At 47.9% G+C, this 19,813-nt stretch overlaps 1 protein-coding gene across 2 annotated transcripts in view; it reads right to left on the reverse strand.

The window, feature by feature from the left end:
• The window catches only part of SLC31A1 (solute carrier family 31 member 1), a 29,174-nt gene that overhangs the window by 6,033 nt on the left and 3,328 nt on the right, over positions 1–19,813 (reverse strand). The window contains exons 2-3 of one of the 2 annotated variants that reach the window (XM_074161171.1): positions 6,708–6,870; positions 1,190–1,342 (exon numbers count right to left, since the gene is read on the reverse strand). In XM_074161171.1, coding sequence (XP_074017272.1) covers positions 1,190–1,297 — 108 coding nt within the window. In that variant the 5' untranslated portion in view covers positions 1,298–1,342; positions 6,708–6,870. The remainder of the gene's footprint in view (positions 1–1,189; positions 1,343–6,707; positions 6,871–19,813) is intronic. The other variant, XM_074161169.1, reaches the window with a different exon arrangement.

The following is a 19,813-nucleotide window of genomic DNA, read 5'->3' on the forward strand; positions in this document are numbered from 1 at the left end:
CTTGTGCAATTAATGACAGTTTACAGTTGCAGGGTAAGGCAGGGTCCTGTAACTATCCATGGAAGGTAAGAGCAATTGCCACTTGTAAAGAAATGACATATATATGGGAAGTAATGGATCAGACAATGCCAAAAAGCTGCTAGATTATATGAAGAACTTCACAAGGACATCAGTGACAATGCCGGGCTGCATCAGTGACAATGCCAAAGTACTGGGCTTTGTACTGGGCCATGTTCTCAAAGGGGAAGGCTGTTCTAGTCCTCTCTTCTCCTGCTCCGATACTGTCTGCAACAGAAGTCGAAGCAGTGATTCTCGATTCCTTCTTTGCAGCACAGAGCTGGCAGGCAAACTGTAACTGAAGGTTTGCAAAATATGCTCCTGAGTATATCCTCATTTGAAATGAAATTGAACACTCTCTCCCCTCCTTCCAAAGTTTAACCATAAAGAGTGATGTTTTAATAACGTGAAACTCACTCCAAAAGCATTTAGAAAAGGGAGAAAAAGCTGAAAAAGTCCTTAGAACAGGCCACACACAAAACCAGATCCTACAGTCATCTCCATGGAAACTCTGGCCAGGATCTCTGCAAAGCTCCAGCGATGCCAGCGTGCACAGGTCTCAACTGGTTTAAATCACAGTTAGCGAGAGCAGCAGGGTTCAGGACCAACGCAGCCTTAACGCCCATATGGCACAGCCCTGCTAGCACTTCACTCCCCAAACCAAGCATGTACTTAAAAGTTCAAGAGGAAAAAGGCACAGAGGTTGGTGACCTGCAGGTCACCACAACCCATCATAATAGCGTGCAATCTTCTTGGTGCCAGCTAAGGCTTTTCCTATCGCTAACAGCCCTGGAGAACCATCATTTCTTGCAGGTAAATGCTTACTTTGCATTTCTGCCTGTAGCTGGCTAGACAGCAGACACCAGGCTGGCTGCTAGAAAGGTTTTTGAAAAAAAAGACCAAGTTCCAAAGACCTCCAGCTCTGAAATATATGTCCTGTTGCACATCACCTCATGCCACTCCTTCATCCCAGAAGAACCACAACGGGGTCTGTGTTTTAACTGGACTGATTGGCGCCTTCCAAAAGTAAGTTTAACTTCTGATTCTCAAGAGCCTAGTATTTAAGAAGACAAGTCACCCTGAACCACACACAAGGAAAAGCTCTCCGGTTAATTATGACTTTTCTACTTACCATCATCATCATGTCAGATCCGTGCCCGTGTTCTGGGGCTGCCGTTGAGTGCTGATGTTCAGGAGGATGGGTGGCTGGCAACATGGAGCTGTTCATGGGGTGAGACATCTTCACTACAGAGGTATTCAAAAAGGCACGTAGAAAAGAGGCACCCTGAAAAACAAAGAAACAAATAATTAAAAGCACTTTTCTAAACGGAATCTGGTCTCTCTGCTGCTACTGCAGGAGGAAATAGCCTAAGTCGCCGAGAACTACTGCCTCTGGATAAACTTCTGGAGCATCCTTGTGGTCCTGCACTGACTACAGATAACACCCAGCAAAGCGAGCAGACCAATTTAAAGGAGGTGTGTCCCTCTGAGCTTTACATCGTCACATTGCCTGCACCATCCTAAACATTCTTGCCAGAAAGGCAGCCTAATCTGATTGAGGTAGCACATGGGAACAAGCGCTCAGCATAAGGGAACATTTCTTATCTGTAAGATGAAAAAAACCTAAGTCTCTCCTCAATTGCAGTCAGGCAAGAGGCAAAATTATCTCAATCCCCATTTTAAATTGCATATACTAAAGGATCAGATGACAATATTTCTCTTAATTGACAGTTATGCATTTTATTGGGAACATGTTTAACAAAGAAATTATGTTAGGTGGTACAAGACCTATTCCCAGGCAAAGGTCTGCAGTAGCCACAGGCAACCCAATTTCATTTCCATGAGCTTTGCATTGTCACATCTCCCCTCTAATCACGTTACGCACAATGAGAGAAACACTCAAAAGGCTGCCAGTCCAAATCCCTAATCTCGTCCATCAGGTATGTCTGGACACGCGATGTTAAAAATACACCTCGTGGTTAGATGTGGACGAGGCTTCTGCACCCCAGCACGGCTGGGGATGGAGCCTGGGACAGTTTCTAGTGTGAAATGAAAGGTCACCGAGTGGAAAGAGCAACAGGAGAGAAAACAACCTGGGAACACCAGTCAGTCTTGAAACAACAGTATGTGCCAGGCAAAGGCAACCCCAGCACAGGGCAGGGGAGACAAGCAGTGACGCTGCTGTACTAGACCCTGTCTGGAATAGTGTGTGCCCTCCCAGTCTAGCCCAGCACTCAAGTAAAACAAAAAACAAAGTACAGACACTTGGTCAAATTAACATAAAAAAAAAAAAAAAAAAAAGAGAGAAGACATGCTTCATTCCAGATAAATCATCAGGAGTTCCACCTTCTTCTTCCCCACCTGGGGAAGAAGAATGTCAGGCACCAATACAGGTTAGGTGTGGACCTGCTGGAGTCAAGTTCTGAAGAGAAAGATCTGGGGGTCCTGGTAGACAGCAAAATGACAATGAGCAAGCAGTGTGCTCTTGTGGCCAGGAAGGCCAATGGGATCCTGGGCTGCGTAGGGAAGAGCGTGGCTAGTAGGTTGAGGGAAGTCATTCTCCCCCTCTACTCTGCACTGGTGAGGCCACAACTGGAATACTGCATCCAGTTCTGGGCTCCCCAATTCAAGAGGGATAGGGAACTACTGGAAAGAGTCCAGCGAAGGGCAACGAGGATGATTCGAGGATTGGAGCATCTCCCTTATGAAGAAAGGCTGAGAGAGCTGGGACTCTTTAGCCTGGAGAAGAGAAGGCTGAGGGGAGACTTTATCAATGCTTATAAGTATCTGAAGGGTGGGCTGAAGGAGGAGGGAGCCAGACTCTTTTCAGTGGTTCCCAGTGAGAGGACGAGGGGCAACGGGCACAAGCTGGAACATAGGAGGTTCCACTCAAATATGAGAAGAAACTTCTTTCCAGTGAGGGTGCCAGAGCCCTGGAACAGGCTGCCCAGGGAGGGTGTGGAGTCCCCTTCTTTGGAGATTTTCAAGACCCACCTGGATGCTCCTGAGTGATGTGCTCTGACACGCTCTGGGCAATCCTGCTTCGGCAGGGGAGTGGGACTAGATGATCTTTATGGTCCCTTCCAACTCTAAAAATTCAGTGAAATTCAGTGAGTGTTTAATACTGGGAAAAAAAACCTCTTTAAGCTAAAAGACAGTATGGTGTTTGAAGGGGTAGGTATGAATATATTTAGATTGGAAAGGGGAAATGAAACGAGAAGAGCTTTCTGAACCGAAAGCAGCACTAGCAAACAAAACCCCACACGGCAACAGGCTGACGGTGGAGCTGGTTCAGTTGGTGACAGTGACCTTACGACACAGCGGTGCAGGAGCCACCGGTGGCCCAGGACAGGAGTGCCAGAGCAGCAGTGACAGGGGGTGATCTCAAAAGGCTGCAGCTTAAATTAAAAAGAGCAACGAGAGAAGTTTAAGATTCGGGGATGATAAGGAAACAAGTCAGCAGTGCTGGGAAAGAACGCAAGAATGAATGCACCTGGCAAACGCTGAAATGAAATAATGCAGGTAAGCACCTGTATGAACCCAAGACACCTGGGCCAAGCTATGCCAGCCACACACAGCTCTGGGATTTCCTCTGTCTCCGTCAAGTTTGTAGCCTCTTATTGCATGAGACAACTTCACAACAACTCCCCTGAAAATTAACTTCAAATGTAATGGCACTGGCTAAAAGCAGAATGTATTCCCTGTCCGTATTCCTGCTAATATTTTTAGCTCGCTCCACCCCTGATTTGCGCTTCAATATTAAGACCAGAAAAACAGCTCAGAAGAGTGTTCAGCAGGAAGAAAAAAAGAGAGAGACTAATGCAAGAAGATGCTCACCTGGCCCAGAAAAGCATCACCAAAGGATACCTGCAGAACAAATGGGGTGGTTTTCATATAGCGTGGCTTTGAAGACTACACTGTTCCAGAGATTCAATGCTCAAGCGCTAAACTGAAGTCCCAAAACACAAACATGGACCTGTTGGAACGGGTCCAGCGGAGGGCCACGAAGATGATCAGAGGGATGGAGCACCTCCCCTATGAAGACAGGCTGAGAGAGCTGGGGTTGTTCAGCCTGGAGAAGAGAAGGCTCCGGGGAGACCTCATAGCAGCCTTCCAATATCTGAAGGGAGCCTCCAGGAGAGCCGGAGAGGGACTCTTTGTCAGGAAATGTAGTGACAGGACAAGGGGTAATGGTTTTAAATTGGAAGAGGGGAGATTTAGATTAGATACCAGAAAGAAATTCTTTCCTGTGCGGGTGGTGAAGCACTGGAACAGGTTGCCCAGGGAAGCTGTGGATGCCCCATCCCTGGAAGTGTTCAAGGCCAGGCTGGATGGGGCTTTGAGCAACCTGCTCTAGTGGAGGTGTCCCTGCCCATGGCAGAGGGGTTGGAACTCCATGATCTTTAAGGTCCCTTCCAACTTTGAGGACTCCAAAGCTGGACACAGGACTCCACGTGGGGTCTCACGAGCGCAGAGTAGAGGGGTAGAATCACCTCCCGTGACCTGCTGGCCACACTTCTCTTGATGCAGCCCAGGATGGGGTCGGCTTTCTGGGCTGCCAGTGCACATTGCTGGCTCACGTTGAGCTTCTCATCCATGAGCACCCCCAAGTCCTCCTCAGGGCTGCTCTCCAGCCATTCTCCGCCCAACCTGTATTTGTGCCTGGGATTGCCACGTCCCAGGTGCAGGACCCTGCACTTGGCTTGGTTGAACTTCATGCGATTTGCACGAGCCCATCTCTCAAGGGCTGGTCCAGGTCCCTCTGGATGGCATCCCTTCCCTCCAGCGTGTCGACCGCGCCACCGAGCTTGGTGTCGTTGGCAAACTTGCTGAGGGTGCACTCTATCCCACTGTCCATGTCTCTGACAAGATGTTGAACAGCACTGGTCCCAGTACCGATCCCTGAGGAACTCCACTCCTCACTGGCCGCCACTTGGACATTGAACCATTGACCACAAGTATATTAAGTAGCATAAGAGGAAATAACCCAGACTGAGCCACGTCAGCTCTCTTTTGTGTTACTAAAGGTAACCAACACGTGGATGAATTTCTGTTTAAAAATAAATCATATCCATGGAACACCCCAGTACAATCAGTCTCTTGAGTTACAACTTAGGAGGTCTCTCCCTGTGCCTTGGGGTGAAAAACAGTATCTAGGGCAGCAGCAGCAACAGGTTAATGGCTGTGTAATATTTCAAGCCGCAAATCTCTGTTCTGCTTTTGCTCCCTCTTAAGCTGACTGCCACGGGGCTGTGTGTACCACAAAAAGAAGGGGGCTGTTTTTAACAAGTCTGACTCCACACCTGGAGGAAAAACTCCACACACACAAGTTTCTGTTATCACAAATTCTTTAAATAGGTTTAGTCTTGTACAAACCCAAGACTTCAGGAGCAGGTATTTTTGTCTGAATGGGTGACTTGACCTCTCGACTGCTGCCGGCTCCACATGTTTGCACAGAGAGAAAGAGGCACTGGAGTGATTCCTGAGCACGCCATGGATAGGGGAGCTGGAACAGGCTGCGGCTGCGGCAGGATCAGGAATTTCGAAGCATTTCCACCCCTGTAGGGCACAGACCTCATGGAGCACCTGCCTCGCTGCAGCATGGTTAACCAGTGACACGCACATACACAGGGTTTTTTTGTACTCCGCAGTAGCTTACTGCATAGGAAAACAAACAGGGTGGGACAGGAGAGAGGAATGAGGAAATTCTCTCCAGGGACTGTTTCTTTCCCTCTCGGTGCCCATCATCCCAGGTCAGAGGAGCCACAGCCTCCATTTCATGATCTCCTCAAATTCTTAAGGAAAACAGCAAGATTCAGAGCTGCACACAGGACTTCTCTTTCTTTAAGGCATCACCGTGGAGTGGGACAGACCTCAGCACTCAGGCAGGCTCCGTTCAGACAGAGGTTTCCATCCCTCTGCTGCAATGCCAGCTTGGCAGCTGGGCAAACCAGGGAGATGTTCAGCCAGGAGCAGGATCTGACAACAATGAAGTTGTTATTTAACCAGTGCCGCCTCATCTCACACATACAAGGAAGACACGTTTGCAACTCCAGGGCACAGGGAAGGGGAGGAAAAATAGGTGTCTTACGCCAGTGCACAGCAGGAACAACAGATAAACGAGCTGAACCTGGTGAGATGCCAAACAAAGTCATCTTCTCAAGCAGGTCTAAGCCGTAAGACAACTGCCATTACACATAACCTCCACAACAGTTTGCTTCTGCCCTGGAAACAGTTAATCCAGAATCCTGCCACTCCACAGTAAATCAAGAGTTTTTCCTGTGGCAAACGGCCTTCCAGACACCCAAGGGAGATACACCTTTTAATGCAGAGACACAGGACATGCAGAAATAGGACGGTTTATGGGAAGGATCTGCCAAGCTCCCAGAAAGTACCTTACAGATCAGCTCGGTCTGAAACACGGTGTGTAAACAGAGCTTCCTTAAAGTCACATTCAAAGGGAATGAAGCCCCTTTCCAAATCAGAAGTCTAACAGGATTAACAACGGAGCCCTAAATCAACGCCCGTTAGAACAGCCGACTCTTCCCTTCCAAACAGCGCCTCATCCTTCCCATACCAGCTCTGAAAAAGCAAGAAATAAAACTAATTCTCCTTGCTCTGCCCGAAGGGACCAGAGCCTTAAAACACACCTCTTCAGTCTCCTTTACACTGGTTACTTGTCCAGCAGAAACGGTGCTTGCCACAGTGACCCACGGGCTGGCTCCTGTCTCCCACAGCCGGGGTGATCCTTACCTACGTCTCTCCACCAATCCCTCTGGTAGCACCAACAGGGCCAGGGGTCCCTCTCTTCTCCTGAACAAGAAGTGAAAAAGATCTGGTAAGATTTACTGAGAATTAAAATGAACGTTCCCGAGAGAAATCTAAGGGAAAAAAAGATTAAAAGCAGCAAGTTGGAAAGGCAAAGATCTCTTACTTGCACATCACGTATGTCTCATTCCCGCGTGACTCAAAGGAATGCTACATATAAAACACAGGAGTAATGGAAAAGGCAACCAAAAGTGGTCGGTGCTCTACTTACAGCAGCCCAGCTGGCAGACCATTTGAGCTCCACTGGCTCTGAGCTTGTGGTCTCAAGCCCAATCCTTTTTTTTTTTTTTTTGGAAGTGCTGTAAATGGAGGTGGGAGGGGAAGCAGGGCGTCTGCAGACACTACAGCACTGTTCACTGCCTCCAACTGTGGTCTCCACTGAATGGTCTGAGACTTAAGCACAGCTTCTAGTTTATTCAGTTTCCTGGCAAACTTGACAACTTTAACTTCTTCCTTTCCAAACGGGTGGACTTGCTGTCACTCCTCCGGGATCCCAGGCTTAGATCCAGCTGGTAAAAGCACAGCTAAGGGACAGACAATTCTACCTGTTCATACCGTAGGAGTAACCAGCAACAGCCCTCCTGTGTCAAGCTACGCAGACACACTTTAAAGATACAGGGAACAAAGAGATCATTCTTCGGTAATGTAATATAATGTATTTTACAGACACAAACTCTTGTTCTCCAAAGCCAAACCTCCCCTCAGAGCTCTCCTGAGCAGCTTCAGCAACCCCAGGCTGGGACTGGGACGTGCAGGGAGGGTCTGTGCTGTGCCCAGCACCCAGCCACGTCTGACCCCGCACACCTCTGGTTCTGCCTTGCACAACTCCTGAAAAAGGAGCTCTTAGAGCTATATTAAGAATTTAAGGCATGTTTGCAAGGTCACAGCAGAACTGTGTGGCTTGGCCTGGGACTGCATCAACCACCTTAAAGTCCCAACCCAAAGCCTTTAGCAGAAGCTTAAGGCTTCCTGAAAACTCGACACACTAGAAGAGGTTTGGATAAAGAGCAGAAAGAGAAGGGAACGGCTCAGGAGAGGAGCTCTGATATGTTTTGAGGGTTAGGTTGTCAGGCTGTGTTAGTTTGTATTTCCTGGGTTTTGTCCATGCCCAGAGAAGCCTGCAAATCGATTCAAACCAGATCAGCCGAGTCAAGCAGAAAAACACACACCGTGTGACAGAGGGCACATTCTCCCTCCCCACCTGTATGCAGAAGGGGTACAGCCAAGCTGTTCATACGGATGGGTTTCAGAAGCTCTTGAAGGAAGAAGATGGGTACTCTGGAGGATGTCCAGCTTGGGATGCCAGAGGGTAGAGTGCAGGGAGTAGAGAATGATGGGCAAAAAAAAGAGCTGAGCAGGGCTACAGACAGCATCTTGTGTTCAGCTGCGAAGGGGGATGATGTCTGGGCAGACTGTGACACGCAGAGATGGAGGCAGTCGGCAGGGACGGTAGAGTGGAGATGCAGCCAAGCTGGTAGCATGTAAAGACCAGCTCTTCGGCAGCCATCATGCACAATAAGGACAGAAGAATGGGCTTTTAAAAAGAACCTACAGGGCTGTTAGTTTTTCATCAGGGGAGAAAGCCACACAGGAGAACTGATCCTCTGTCATCACCTCCATCCAGGATGTCAGGCTGGAACTACTACAGCATGGCCGTGGATGCTGAACGTGCTGGCAGAGGACATGGCATACCAAAAATGCCCCCCTGTTCACGAGCCGTGCCCAGGACTGATGGTGTTCACCCAGGCTGAGACAGACCCTTTCTTAAGGGACCCTGACAAACCCTAGAGGCAGGACATGAGGGGAGAGTGGAGCAAAGCCTCGTGCCACCCCAGCGGGGAGGTTTGGGGGTGAAGGATTACGCCAGGGCTCAGTGCAGGTTCTCTGCAGCGCGGCTGGGGCCAACCATCACGCTCTGCGGGTACGTGCCCCTTCCTCGGCACCAGGGGGAACTCAAGGGGAGTCTGTGGGTCTTTGCAAAGATCCCCACAAAGCTCTGCCAAATGTAGTAATTTTGCTGTTTTCTCACGCTTATCTGAGCTGCAAACCCTCAGGGCTCCTGGCTGCCACTGTTTCCTTATTTTATTCTTACCAAATTCTTGAGTTTCTTTCCCACATTCCCCACTTGTACCAATGCACATTTGCCCCTGTCATCGTAGAGCTGCTCTGTCCCCAAGACCAAGCTGCACCTTCCTCACGGAACCATCATATCACACCCACAGGCAGAGCAAAAACAACCCCAAGTGGTCCAGTTTCAGACTATGGATTCCACTTGAGACGCTGGCTCACGCAGGCTCCCTGGAGCTGCACAAGATTATTTGGCAGCTCGGCGCAGTTATATACATTAATCAACTTTTAATTAAAATGAAGATTAAAAGAAGATGATAAAGCATAAACGTTGGTTCAACCCTTAAGGTCCTGTCCTTTGCTTTGAACCGAAGCAACGCTCAGCTCTACAACTAAGGCAAAGCTGCTCGTGTTCACTCCACACAACCCCCATCACTAGAGGAGGGGCTGGAGCTCTTCCTCTCAGCGTGGCTACAATCACGTCCCTTTGAGGGCGTTTATTTTCATAGCAAACTTGTCTGGTCACCTTCTGTTAGAGACCCTGCTTGATCTGCTTCCCTAAAAGGGGACGGTCATTCCTAATCTTCCAGCCTCTGCAGACTCCTCAGGAAATCTCTAAATCTTTGAACAAGAAAAAAAAAAAAAAAACTTAGAACAGAGTGTTCTTTAAAGGACAATGCACTGCACTTCATGAAGCAGAGCATCATGCCAGCCCATGTCATTACTGACAGGCCCAACAAAGTGAAAGGCAGCAGAAAACAATCCTGCAGAGCAGAAAACCTGGGACTGTAAGACTGGTAACATCGGAGAAAAGGCTGAGAAATGCTGGCGAGAGATGTGTACAGGTGGAGAAAACAATGGTCAGTTAGGTAGGCTGAGGAACGGACAGACTCCTCTCTGGACAAGCTTTTTGCTCAGCCACACTGAAACTACAGGAGCTGGAAAAGCAAAAAATGAAGGATGCTCGTGAGAAGTGTGGCAAACGGAGGAGTCCTCGCCAGTGTTCTCCTGGCTGTAACCTCATTTCTGCTGGAGAAGTCTGACACAGCCCAGGCTCAAGCACCTGGAAGTTTTGCATTGAGATCCAAGAGTGATCCTCTGCTGCCTCACAAAGGGTCCCAAACTCCAGCAAGCTACAACCTGGCAATTGGACTAGACGATTGTTGTAGGTCCCTTCCAACACCCTTCCAACATAACTACCCTATCCCCTCCCATCCTGTTCTATCCCATCCCATCCCAACCCATCCCATCCCATCCCCTCCCATCCTGTTCTATCCCATCCCATCCCGTCCCATCCCACAACAGCTCCTCTGCTTGTGCTGGCCACCTGTCAACCCTCCTCTCAGTAGAGCAAGTCAGATCACACCGAGGTGACAGAACCAATGCTATCAGTCCCTGGTTCGTCTCTTTTTCTCCCAAATTCTAGGTCAGCAATGCAGGGGGGGAACTACATCAGCACAGGAACCAGTAGAAACTCCCTTCAAGAGAACCCTGGACACATTCCCACACAGACTAGTGAACATTAAATCTTCCTTTGAAAGAACTGCAATCTTGGAGACCGCTCCATGCCTCCAGCTGTTGGGCCAAGTCTTGGGGTCACCACCCACACGTGCTCTCAGGGCTGCCCCACTCTTGGCAGGACATGAGACAATAACACCATCCCTTCAGCACAGCAGCAACAAGCTGCTTCTTACCATCCTCTTCACCTGCTAAAAGAGGAGATGTTTTTGCAGGGGCGCAATAGGCTTTTGGGCTCAGAATGCAGCAGTGGGTACATCTGAGGATCATCTTTACACTGTTGCAAATACAACACGGTCTTTGCCCTGACAAATGCAAAACAATGGGAAGGGTGCAATACTGGGAAAGAGACTGGAATTGGGTCTGGCAGCTCCTGTGAACACCACAGGGTAGAGGCTCACAGAATGCAGCCTAGGGCTCATCTGTTTTGCAGATGTTGCTGAGCGCACATCTGCTAGAGAAGAGTGGCTCAAGGGAGGTATTTTTGGGTGAAATAGATGCTGAAAGCTATCAGGAGGCTGAGGACAGTCAGTGAACCGCGCGTGCGTGGCTAATCCACACGAAGGAGAGCCAGGCAGGATGCAGCAAACAAGTTTTGGAGAAACAGATGTCAGAAATGACATGAGTTGAAGTACTCCATTACACCGGCAATAACCTGCTACCGTCCTGAGGAAACACAAGTACTTTCAACCTGAGTGAACCCAAGCCAACCTGAAGTCCCCAGTGGGGGATCAAAGGATCTGAGCACATTCCACCCTTGGCCTTCTTTGACAACCCCAGACGGAGGGACTATTCTAAGCCGAGCGAATCAGAAGTGCAGTTCAGGGAACAAAGCACAGCTCGCTTGGCCCAGAGCCGCCCACCCGCTGACCAGAAGCAGGCAGCCAGGAACAGACATGTCAACTAAGGCGATTAGGATCTCTTCAGTAGTTCAAAGTTTGCCTGTTCATCTCCGAGTGCCACAAAACTTTCCCCTTTTCCACATTACTGCTCCAACAGAACATCACCCACCTGCAGCCAGCTCTTCTCACTGGGCACAGAAAACAAGGACATGCAAGTGTCGTATCGGGTGCCAAAGCCAGAGCAGATCAGCTCTGCAGCAGGCCTGCGACTTGTGTGCTCGAAGAAGCCACTTGCCCAAGCCCATCATGAGCACAATTTCTTCCATTCTGTCCATGTGCATTATTTCCCCCCTCTCTGTTTTCATTTCTTTATTTCTTCCGCCACTGGCCTCTATTTGCTCTGCGCTGTTTATTGTTCTCCTTTCTCTCTCGCCGGATGAGGCAGTCATCCCTGGAGAACAGCAGAACTGAAGCACCTCAAAATACGCAAGACCTGAGGAGTGATGGTCCCACAGCCCCCAAAGCAGAGAAGATGCCATACAAAAGCTGACTCAAGCACTCGTCTGGAGAGAAAAGAATGGCATTGGAGACGCCAAAACTGACAGAGGATGCTACGTTAACAATTTCCTTATAAAACACCCAGGCTAAAGGGCTCCTACGAAAGCACATCAGACACCAAAACTCGTTATAGCCAACGCCAGCCTGAATTCAGAGCTAGTACTAACAAGTTTCCATCAAAGGCAATTCCCAGAAGGCATCTACAGAAGAACCTCTTCAGCACTCCCTCTGCACGTCAAAGACTTCTGAAGCAATTACCCCAGGACCGCAGCCTGGCAGGGCGCTTTATCACAGCTTCATCTCAGCTCATCAAGGGTGTGAAGCAGTAACACAGTAATACGCCCCCACGTCACAAAATACCCAGCATCCAGGGAGGAGAAACCTGAAGGCCTCCCCTTCCTCCCAGGGACCATGCTGTGTTTAAGCAGAGGCAAGACAGAATGGCTTCAGTCCCAGTGGCTTTACAGGCCTTGCTGGGATGCTGAGCGGAGCACAGGGTGCTTACCGTGCACGGCCTTTGGTCAGAAATCACAGGAGGACCCTCTCGCTAAAAACCACTTCGAGCTCACTTGCCAGCTGAAGAAAGCTGCCAAACCCTCCTTCTGACCGGTGGAGAGACACAGGGCAAGATCAGGGTAGAGGAGACAGAAAAGAAGCGCCACGTGACCCGAATTTTCCAAGATTACGTAACTTCTTGAATAAATACACTTCCTTATCCTCAGCGGCGGTTTCTGCTGGAACGTTACACAACCGAGCACCGGAATGGCGAGCAGGGAGATGGGATCCACAGGGCCACGGAGCAGGAAACATCCTGCTGCCTCACTGTGCACCAAGGAACAAGCGGGACAGAGTCCCGAGACTTGCAATACACTTCAAAAACGTTTTAATCTAAAAAAAAAATTTAATATTTGGAACCGTATTGTGCAAGACATATTAGACAACATCTGCTTCCTTAGGAAACCCAGGCCCAGAGAAGAATTTCTCTTCCTATTTTATATGTTCTAAGCAAGAACAGCTTCTAGTATGCATTCATCTACCTACAGCAGACTTTTGTTTTTTTAAATGAAATCTTAAAAGGAATTAAAATAACAACCTTCTGTGCACAAGGTCCTCCATCATGCTCACTAACTCAGCAACCAGATTCCTGCAGGTTCACACCACCCGCAGCCCTGGTATGTCTGAAAAGGAGCCAGCCTGTCTCCCACGGAAAGGGTGTCTCTGTCCAGAGGGTAAGGAGTTGTGGTGTTGTTTGTGACCATTCGGTGGCCACGTGCAGAAGCCATCGATCTCTAAGGAACACGAGATATGTCAGGATGCAAGACAAGGTACTACTTGCAAGTTAATACCTGGTAAACCATTGCTACGTGGTTTGCTGAAGTGGGAAGGACACACACCAGGCTGAACAGTATAAACACCAGATTTATTTAAAAGGATGACTTCTAGCCTTAAGCCTTGTAGGACTGTGAAATAATCTCAGGAGACACAAATGAAACCAGGAGTCAGCAAGTGCATTCCCAAGTAAGCAAGCAAAAGTTCCCTCAGCTGCAAAAATGTCAATGTTACTCAATGGCTCTAAAAGTGCATTACCCGGCCTTTAATACAGGTGCAAGATTACAGATGCTATCGAGCCCCACCATAAATACCTTTGCCCCGTGCAGATAAAGCTAATGCTGAGAGTGATAAAATGGATGGCATTGGTTTATTACAGGTCTCGTAAAAGGGAGCGTAAAGTCCACCAACACAGATGATTCAGAAGACTCACAGAAGATTCCCAGATCTTACCCTACTTGTCCTTGTTCCACACGTCACCACAGAAGGACCTGCGGTGAAGATTTTCAGTCCCAGAACCACCCACAGAACCACCAGGAGGTTCAGGAGACCTCCTGAGATCATCTGGTACAGCTTCCCTGCTCAAGCAGGTTGCCCAGTCAGCACCCCCTGAGTGATAGGACAAGGGGAAACAGCTTTAAACTGAGAGAGGAGAGATTTAGCTGAGATGTCAGGAAGACATTCTTTGCTGTGAGGGTGGTGAGACCCTGGCCCAGGTTGCCCAGAGAAGCTGTGGCTGCCCCATCCCTGGAGGGGTTCAAGGCCAGGTTGGAGGGGGCTTTGAGCAACCTGGTCCGGTGGGAGGTGTCCCTGCCCAGGGCAGGGGGTCGGAATGAGATGATCTTTAAGGCCCCTTCCAACTCAGACCATCCTATGGTTCTATGACGACTGCACATGTAGTTTGATAACCTGTATACACCAAGGACTTAGCCGTTCTCACAGAGGGTGAGGAGCTGTTGTGCACTCTGACAGGAAGGCCATCATCTATGGAACCATGTATAGATCCTGTAGCTGAACTAAAAAGCTCCTGTTCTTCAACATCCTGTGAATCCTTTGGCAGAGGAATCTTCCCTCCAGTGAGCTCGGGCAATGCCTGAGGCACTGCATCGAAGTGGTAACAAAGGCAGCTTTAAGTTAATGGATCAGCTGATAACAACCTAACCATGGACACAAACCTGCACACAGAAAAAAAGCTCATTTTTTCCCCTCTGGCTGTTTTTCATCATCATAGCCAGACTTAACCTGGAAAAGGCAACATTTGTAGAAGTTTTGAATTGGCTTTCAGGTATGTTTTGAGAATCTGGACAAGAAAACCATCCTCCAGAACTCCTTATTAATCTTTAGGAATCCTTTCCACACATATGAGCTACTCTACTCTCGTGAGGCCCCACCTGGAGCACGGCATCCAGCTTTGGAGTCCTCAGCACAGGAAGGACATGGACCTGTTGGAGTGGGCCCAGAGGAGGCCACGGAGATGCTCCAAGGGCTGGAGCCCCTCTGCTGTGAGGACAAGCTGAGAGAGTTGGGGGGGTTCAGCCTGGAAAAGAGAAGGCTCCGCGGAGACCTTAAAGCCCCTTCCAGTCCCTAAAGGGGCTCCAGGAAAGCTGGGGGGGGACTCTTGATGAGGGAGGGGAGCCATGGGATGAGGGGTAACAGTTTTAAATTGAAAGAGGGGAGATTGAGATGAGATCTGGGGAAGAAATTCTTTGCTGTGAGGGTGGTGAGAGCCTGGCCCAGGTTGCCCAGAGAAGCTGTGGCTGCCCCATCCCTGGAGGGGTTCAAGGCCAGGTTGGAGGGGGCTTGGAGCAACCTGGTCTGGTGGGAGATGAGCCTGCCCAGGGCAGGGGATGGCACTGGGTGGTCTTTAAGGTCCCTTCCAACCTAAACCATTCTGTGATTCTATGATATGAGATGTATTGGTTTAAGCAATTCATATACGTTTTTCCATCTCCGGTACTGCCACACACTCATCACAGAGAAAGACCTTCATTAGCTTCCACCACATGTGAAAGCTTCCTTGAATAAGAATCCCAGGAGCACACTTCACTCCTTTCTTTTCATATTTAAGTAGTCATTTGTCTACAGTTACTCCTTAGATGCGTGTCCATGTGCAGACGCAGCACTGTAAGGAGCCACCCAACCACTAACCATCCCTGGAGCTGCCACCTTCCAGCCTGTGCCAGACATTTGCCACAAGAGCCACGTGTTGTTGATGTCAGCTCCTACAGGAATACGCTGGGACCTCCAACTCCTACTCTGGTGTGTAAGGGTCACCTTTTAAATGTAGGCTTTTCACTAAAGACCTCATAGTTTGCAGGGCTGACTTTTAGAAAAATACTCACGTTTCCCCTGTTTGTGGAAGGGAAATGAATGCATGTTCCTTTCACTTTGCATCACCATCTATGGTTCTCCCTCAAAATAAAAGCTTGTTTTACCACAGCCAAGAATCAAATGGTTTTGTGCTTCAATTGTTCAAAACACCTGTTGTTTTGAGAAGACTGAAGCTGTTTCTGAGCAAAATGTGAGGTAGGGCATTGGTCATCAGCAGCAAAATCCACTCCACCGTGGTTTTAATTAAGCCCAGGAAGTCCATCTCTGTTTTGGCAAATGGGTAAGACCAGAATATACATTACAAGTGGCACTTTCCTACTCTTGCTCCATGATAACAGCAAGAGGATGGAATATGTGACATACAATAACTTCCAGGTAGTAATGCAAATACTTGTAAGAGTTTGGAGCACAAATTCCGAGCCCTAGTCCATAGAACAGAGCACTCTACATTTTCCCTTTTGAAAATGTAAAAATACAATCCCACCTTCCCTCTTTGACAGCTCAGCAAGGGAGAACATCTTCTGCGGTATCAAGAAGAGGGAAAAGGCAATCGAATCAAGCCATTCTCCAGGAAGGAACTTGCCCTTGGAAAAGCCTTGGCCTCATGACTCTCTTCTGACAGGACTACCTCTAGGGCACGGAAAGCTAGAACAAATAGCGATCAACAGATTTTTTATTTTAGTTGTAAGTGACAATAAACCACTCTGGGAAAAAGTTTTGAACACTGCCTTTTTCGCTCAGCTTTCAAACCCTTGGACTGCCACAGAGCTCTTAATCCCAAGCAGAGACGATTCAGAGCTAAAATAAGCTGAGTACTTACTATTGCAGAGACGGGTTTTCCATCTGCTGCCTCCAGAAGAGCAGTCTTCTCCAAACAGGCAACACATCTGAGACGGATCAAAGTTTCTAAACTTTCAGATAATGCTGACAAGCAGAACGCATATCATTATCTATATCAAAGGCTAATCATTAACTACTGCTCGGATTCAGCTGTGATCACTTTTACTCTGCTTTAAGCCTATTTATTGCCCGACCTGCAGCCCATTTCAAACCCAACCCATTACTTGCAATACGGTCAGTAGGAAATATTTATATTCAGCTTCTCCAAGCCGTGCAAAGCAGGGGTAAGGGCTGAAGCAGGAGGGATTTCTGCCACATTCTACTCATGGTGAAACCATCCCTCACAAAATATCAACAATCCCTATTGTTACAGCCAAAGATTTCATATGACCCAAAATAAATATTTGCTGCTCGGACTATGCAGCCCACTGAAGGCATAAGCCAATCGTGTTAGGACCAGACCAAGGACTGGGATGCTCATATAAAGCTCCACGTAATAGTGGAAGTAACTCCTGAGTCTTCCTCACGAGATCTTCGCAAAAACGCAAAGAGGTTTTAAAACTCCCTGACCAGATTAAATGTGTTGCAGAGATGACTTTCAAACACATTACGCAAAACATGTTTCAACCATTAATCTCTCTGTCGAGGAAACAGAGAATCACTGTTTTGATTGCTTTTGGATACTGCAAGCTTAGTTTCCTTTAGTATCTACCCTATAATGACAAAATGCAACATTTTCAAAGCTAGTTTTTAGGAACTTGGGGAAACAGTAAAAAATAACAAGGCAGATAGATCATAAATTGCGCAGAAATTCTTCACCAGTGTGTAGAGGACCTGTCGGGGTAGCTGGCTCTCTCACCTCTCCCATCAGGAAGCTGGTGTCAGCAATTGTTACAGAAGAAAAATGTGATAAAAGGAGAAAAAGGGCAGGAAGTACAGCTGTCCTGTGCCCTGCAATACAAGGGTCCTTATTGTAGGGGCAGTGGTTTCCAGCAAGATCAAAAGCAAGAGTTGAACGAAAAGGAATCAATTGGCAAGCGGTACACATGATCCTGCTGCTGTGATGTACTGGAGGGTTTTACTTAAGCCATTCAGCAAATCAAGGGAAGTCATGCTACTGCCAAAAGTTATTTTAAACTATCTATTTTAAACTGTCTTACCAAAGAAGCAACAGCCAGAATAAAGCATATTAGGCTTTACTATCCGTACAGCAGGATATCTTATAGACAATGCTCCGTCTTTATGCCTTGTATGAAGAGAGCAGCACAAAAATGGCTTTATAAGTACAACCAAACCCATAGCAGGAACATGAGGGCAGCTGTAGAACTCCCAGCAGTCTTTCTTTTTAATTGTTTAGGCTTCAGTTTGACAGTACCTGTAACATTTTCCTCCAGCATACTTCAGTCTCGCCTGACACCACCTTAAACATTAAGGTTCAGTACCTCCTTGTGAGATGCCTTATCCCAAGTTAATGAAGGGCACCAAAGCCTCTGGTAACTTGATTTGTACAAAGCTCTCCTGGCGGAGAACCCAGAAATCATGACTCAGTCTCTTGTCAAATCCATTAGACCAGGAGCTCAGACAAACAAGGGAGCCATAAAAGAGGCAACTGAGAAAACCAGACCAACACTGTGGGCTGCACTTCACTCCCACAGTATTCTGAGGTGGGGTGTGCTCCTCAAGAGCTTCTACTTCCCTTATCACTTTGATGTTCAAGGGTTGACTTGGGAAATGCGCACAGCATCTCGCTGCCCTCCCGCGGGGCGCTACGCTGACAGCAGCCGCTGCCGTCACTTCCCGCAGGCTGGAGGAGAATGAACTGGGATCATCTGCCTGCTGGGAGCACTGGCTTTGAGCCCCCTCCACGTTTGTTAGTATTTTTCTTTCCCAAGTAAAGGATGCGAGCTTGAAAATGCAGTCAAGCTGTGACAATACGTTGTCAAGTCTCTTTAGTACAATGCCTTTCAGAGCAGGAAAAGTTAATGGAGGCGGTAAATGGTTGATCGGACCCCTGGCTCGCAGTGCAGCCGCCGTCCAGACACAATACGGATGAACCCAGCCAGGAAGGACCGCAGGGACTGCTGAGCTGCTCGGCGGCCAGGCAGACAGCCCGCACCGGCTGGCACCGAGCTGCTCCACTGCTCCCAGACACACCGAGTATGTTCAATGTTTGAAAGCAATCAGGCCAGGAGCAGGTTGGGTCACAGGGACAAGCATCTCCATCTAGGCTGAACCTTTCAAACAGTGGCATTTCCAAGCTCAGAAGGAGCAAGGTAGCCAGCAGGCTTGTAAGCTCAGGAAGCCCACTGCATCTTGGAGGTGGCCCGAAAGCACTTTTTAATCCTACAAATCCAAGTCCAATTGAATTATCTCTAACATGAAAAAAGCCTGAAAGGGTATTTACCATACACACTCCTCCCACGAAGAGACGCATTAAGTGTTTAAAAAAAAGCCAAGACTGCCAGGATTTCTCTTAGCCAGGCTAGCCAAAAGATCAGCTAAATATATCACAAAGCTTATATTCCAACCTCATGTGCCTTCATCAGAGGAAGGAGATTTGAATCCTTGATAACTAATGAGCTGTGCATTCATCAGAGGAAAGAGATTTGAATCCTCGATAACTAACAAGCATGTGTGGGAAAAGGCGGCTTGGTTAAGTGGAGCAGCACTCACAAAGTCTCAAGAGAGAACTTGCTGCACTTGCTGGTAGTTTTCTGGCAGAACAGCTCTATTCTTTTCCTAGTGTTCTCCCAGCTTCTCAGGCTTGATATCAGGGTGTGCTGAACATCCAAGGAGAACAGAAGATGCTCAATCACTCACAACATTTTGACCCGTCATCTAGAGCTACCATGGTCTGTTATATTAATTTAGATAAGCATTAGAGTGAACAGATTATGTGTATGTAAAACTTTTTAAACAGATTGCAAATGACAATCACATCTGTGGTACAACAATGACCGTGGGATTTTCTAATATCATATATGTGCAGAGTGAAAGAGCAAAAAGAAAACTTTAACATGCTTTCCACACCAGCAATTGTTGTAGCTAGCAATCGGGGTGGTTCAAGCGCCACTGGAAATCAACAGGACCCGTGCAGATATGAACTGGTGAGACAGGGGGACGAAATGACATGTGAAAGCTGCATTGGAAAGATGGCATTAAATACTGCAGAAACAGAGGAGGAGGACAAAAAGAAGATATTTCATCACAGCCTCCCGCTTCTAGATTGGCTTCTAAACCAGAAAAGTCTAATTTCAGGACTAACAAATGAAAGGCTTTAGAAAGTTCATTTGTAGTGCAGCAAAACAGGCGTTTAATTTGTTTACAATAACTAGCCCTATTATTCTCTGCATTAGCAGATTCCAGCTTTCAGCTGAAAAAAAGGTTAATGAAAAAAATCATTGGTCTTGAGTCTCCTGGGACTTGATTGGGAACATTTCCAG

This window comes from Numenius arquata, chromosome 19, assembly GCF_964106895.1.
Source record: "Numenius arquata chromosome 19, bNumArq3.hap1.1, whole genome shotgun sequence".
In the NCBI taxonomy this organism is placed as follows: Eukaryota; Metazoa; Chordata; class Aves; order Charadriiformes; family Scolopacidae; genus Numenius; species Numenius arquata.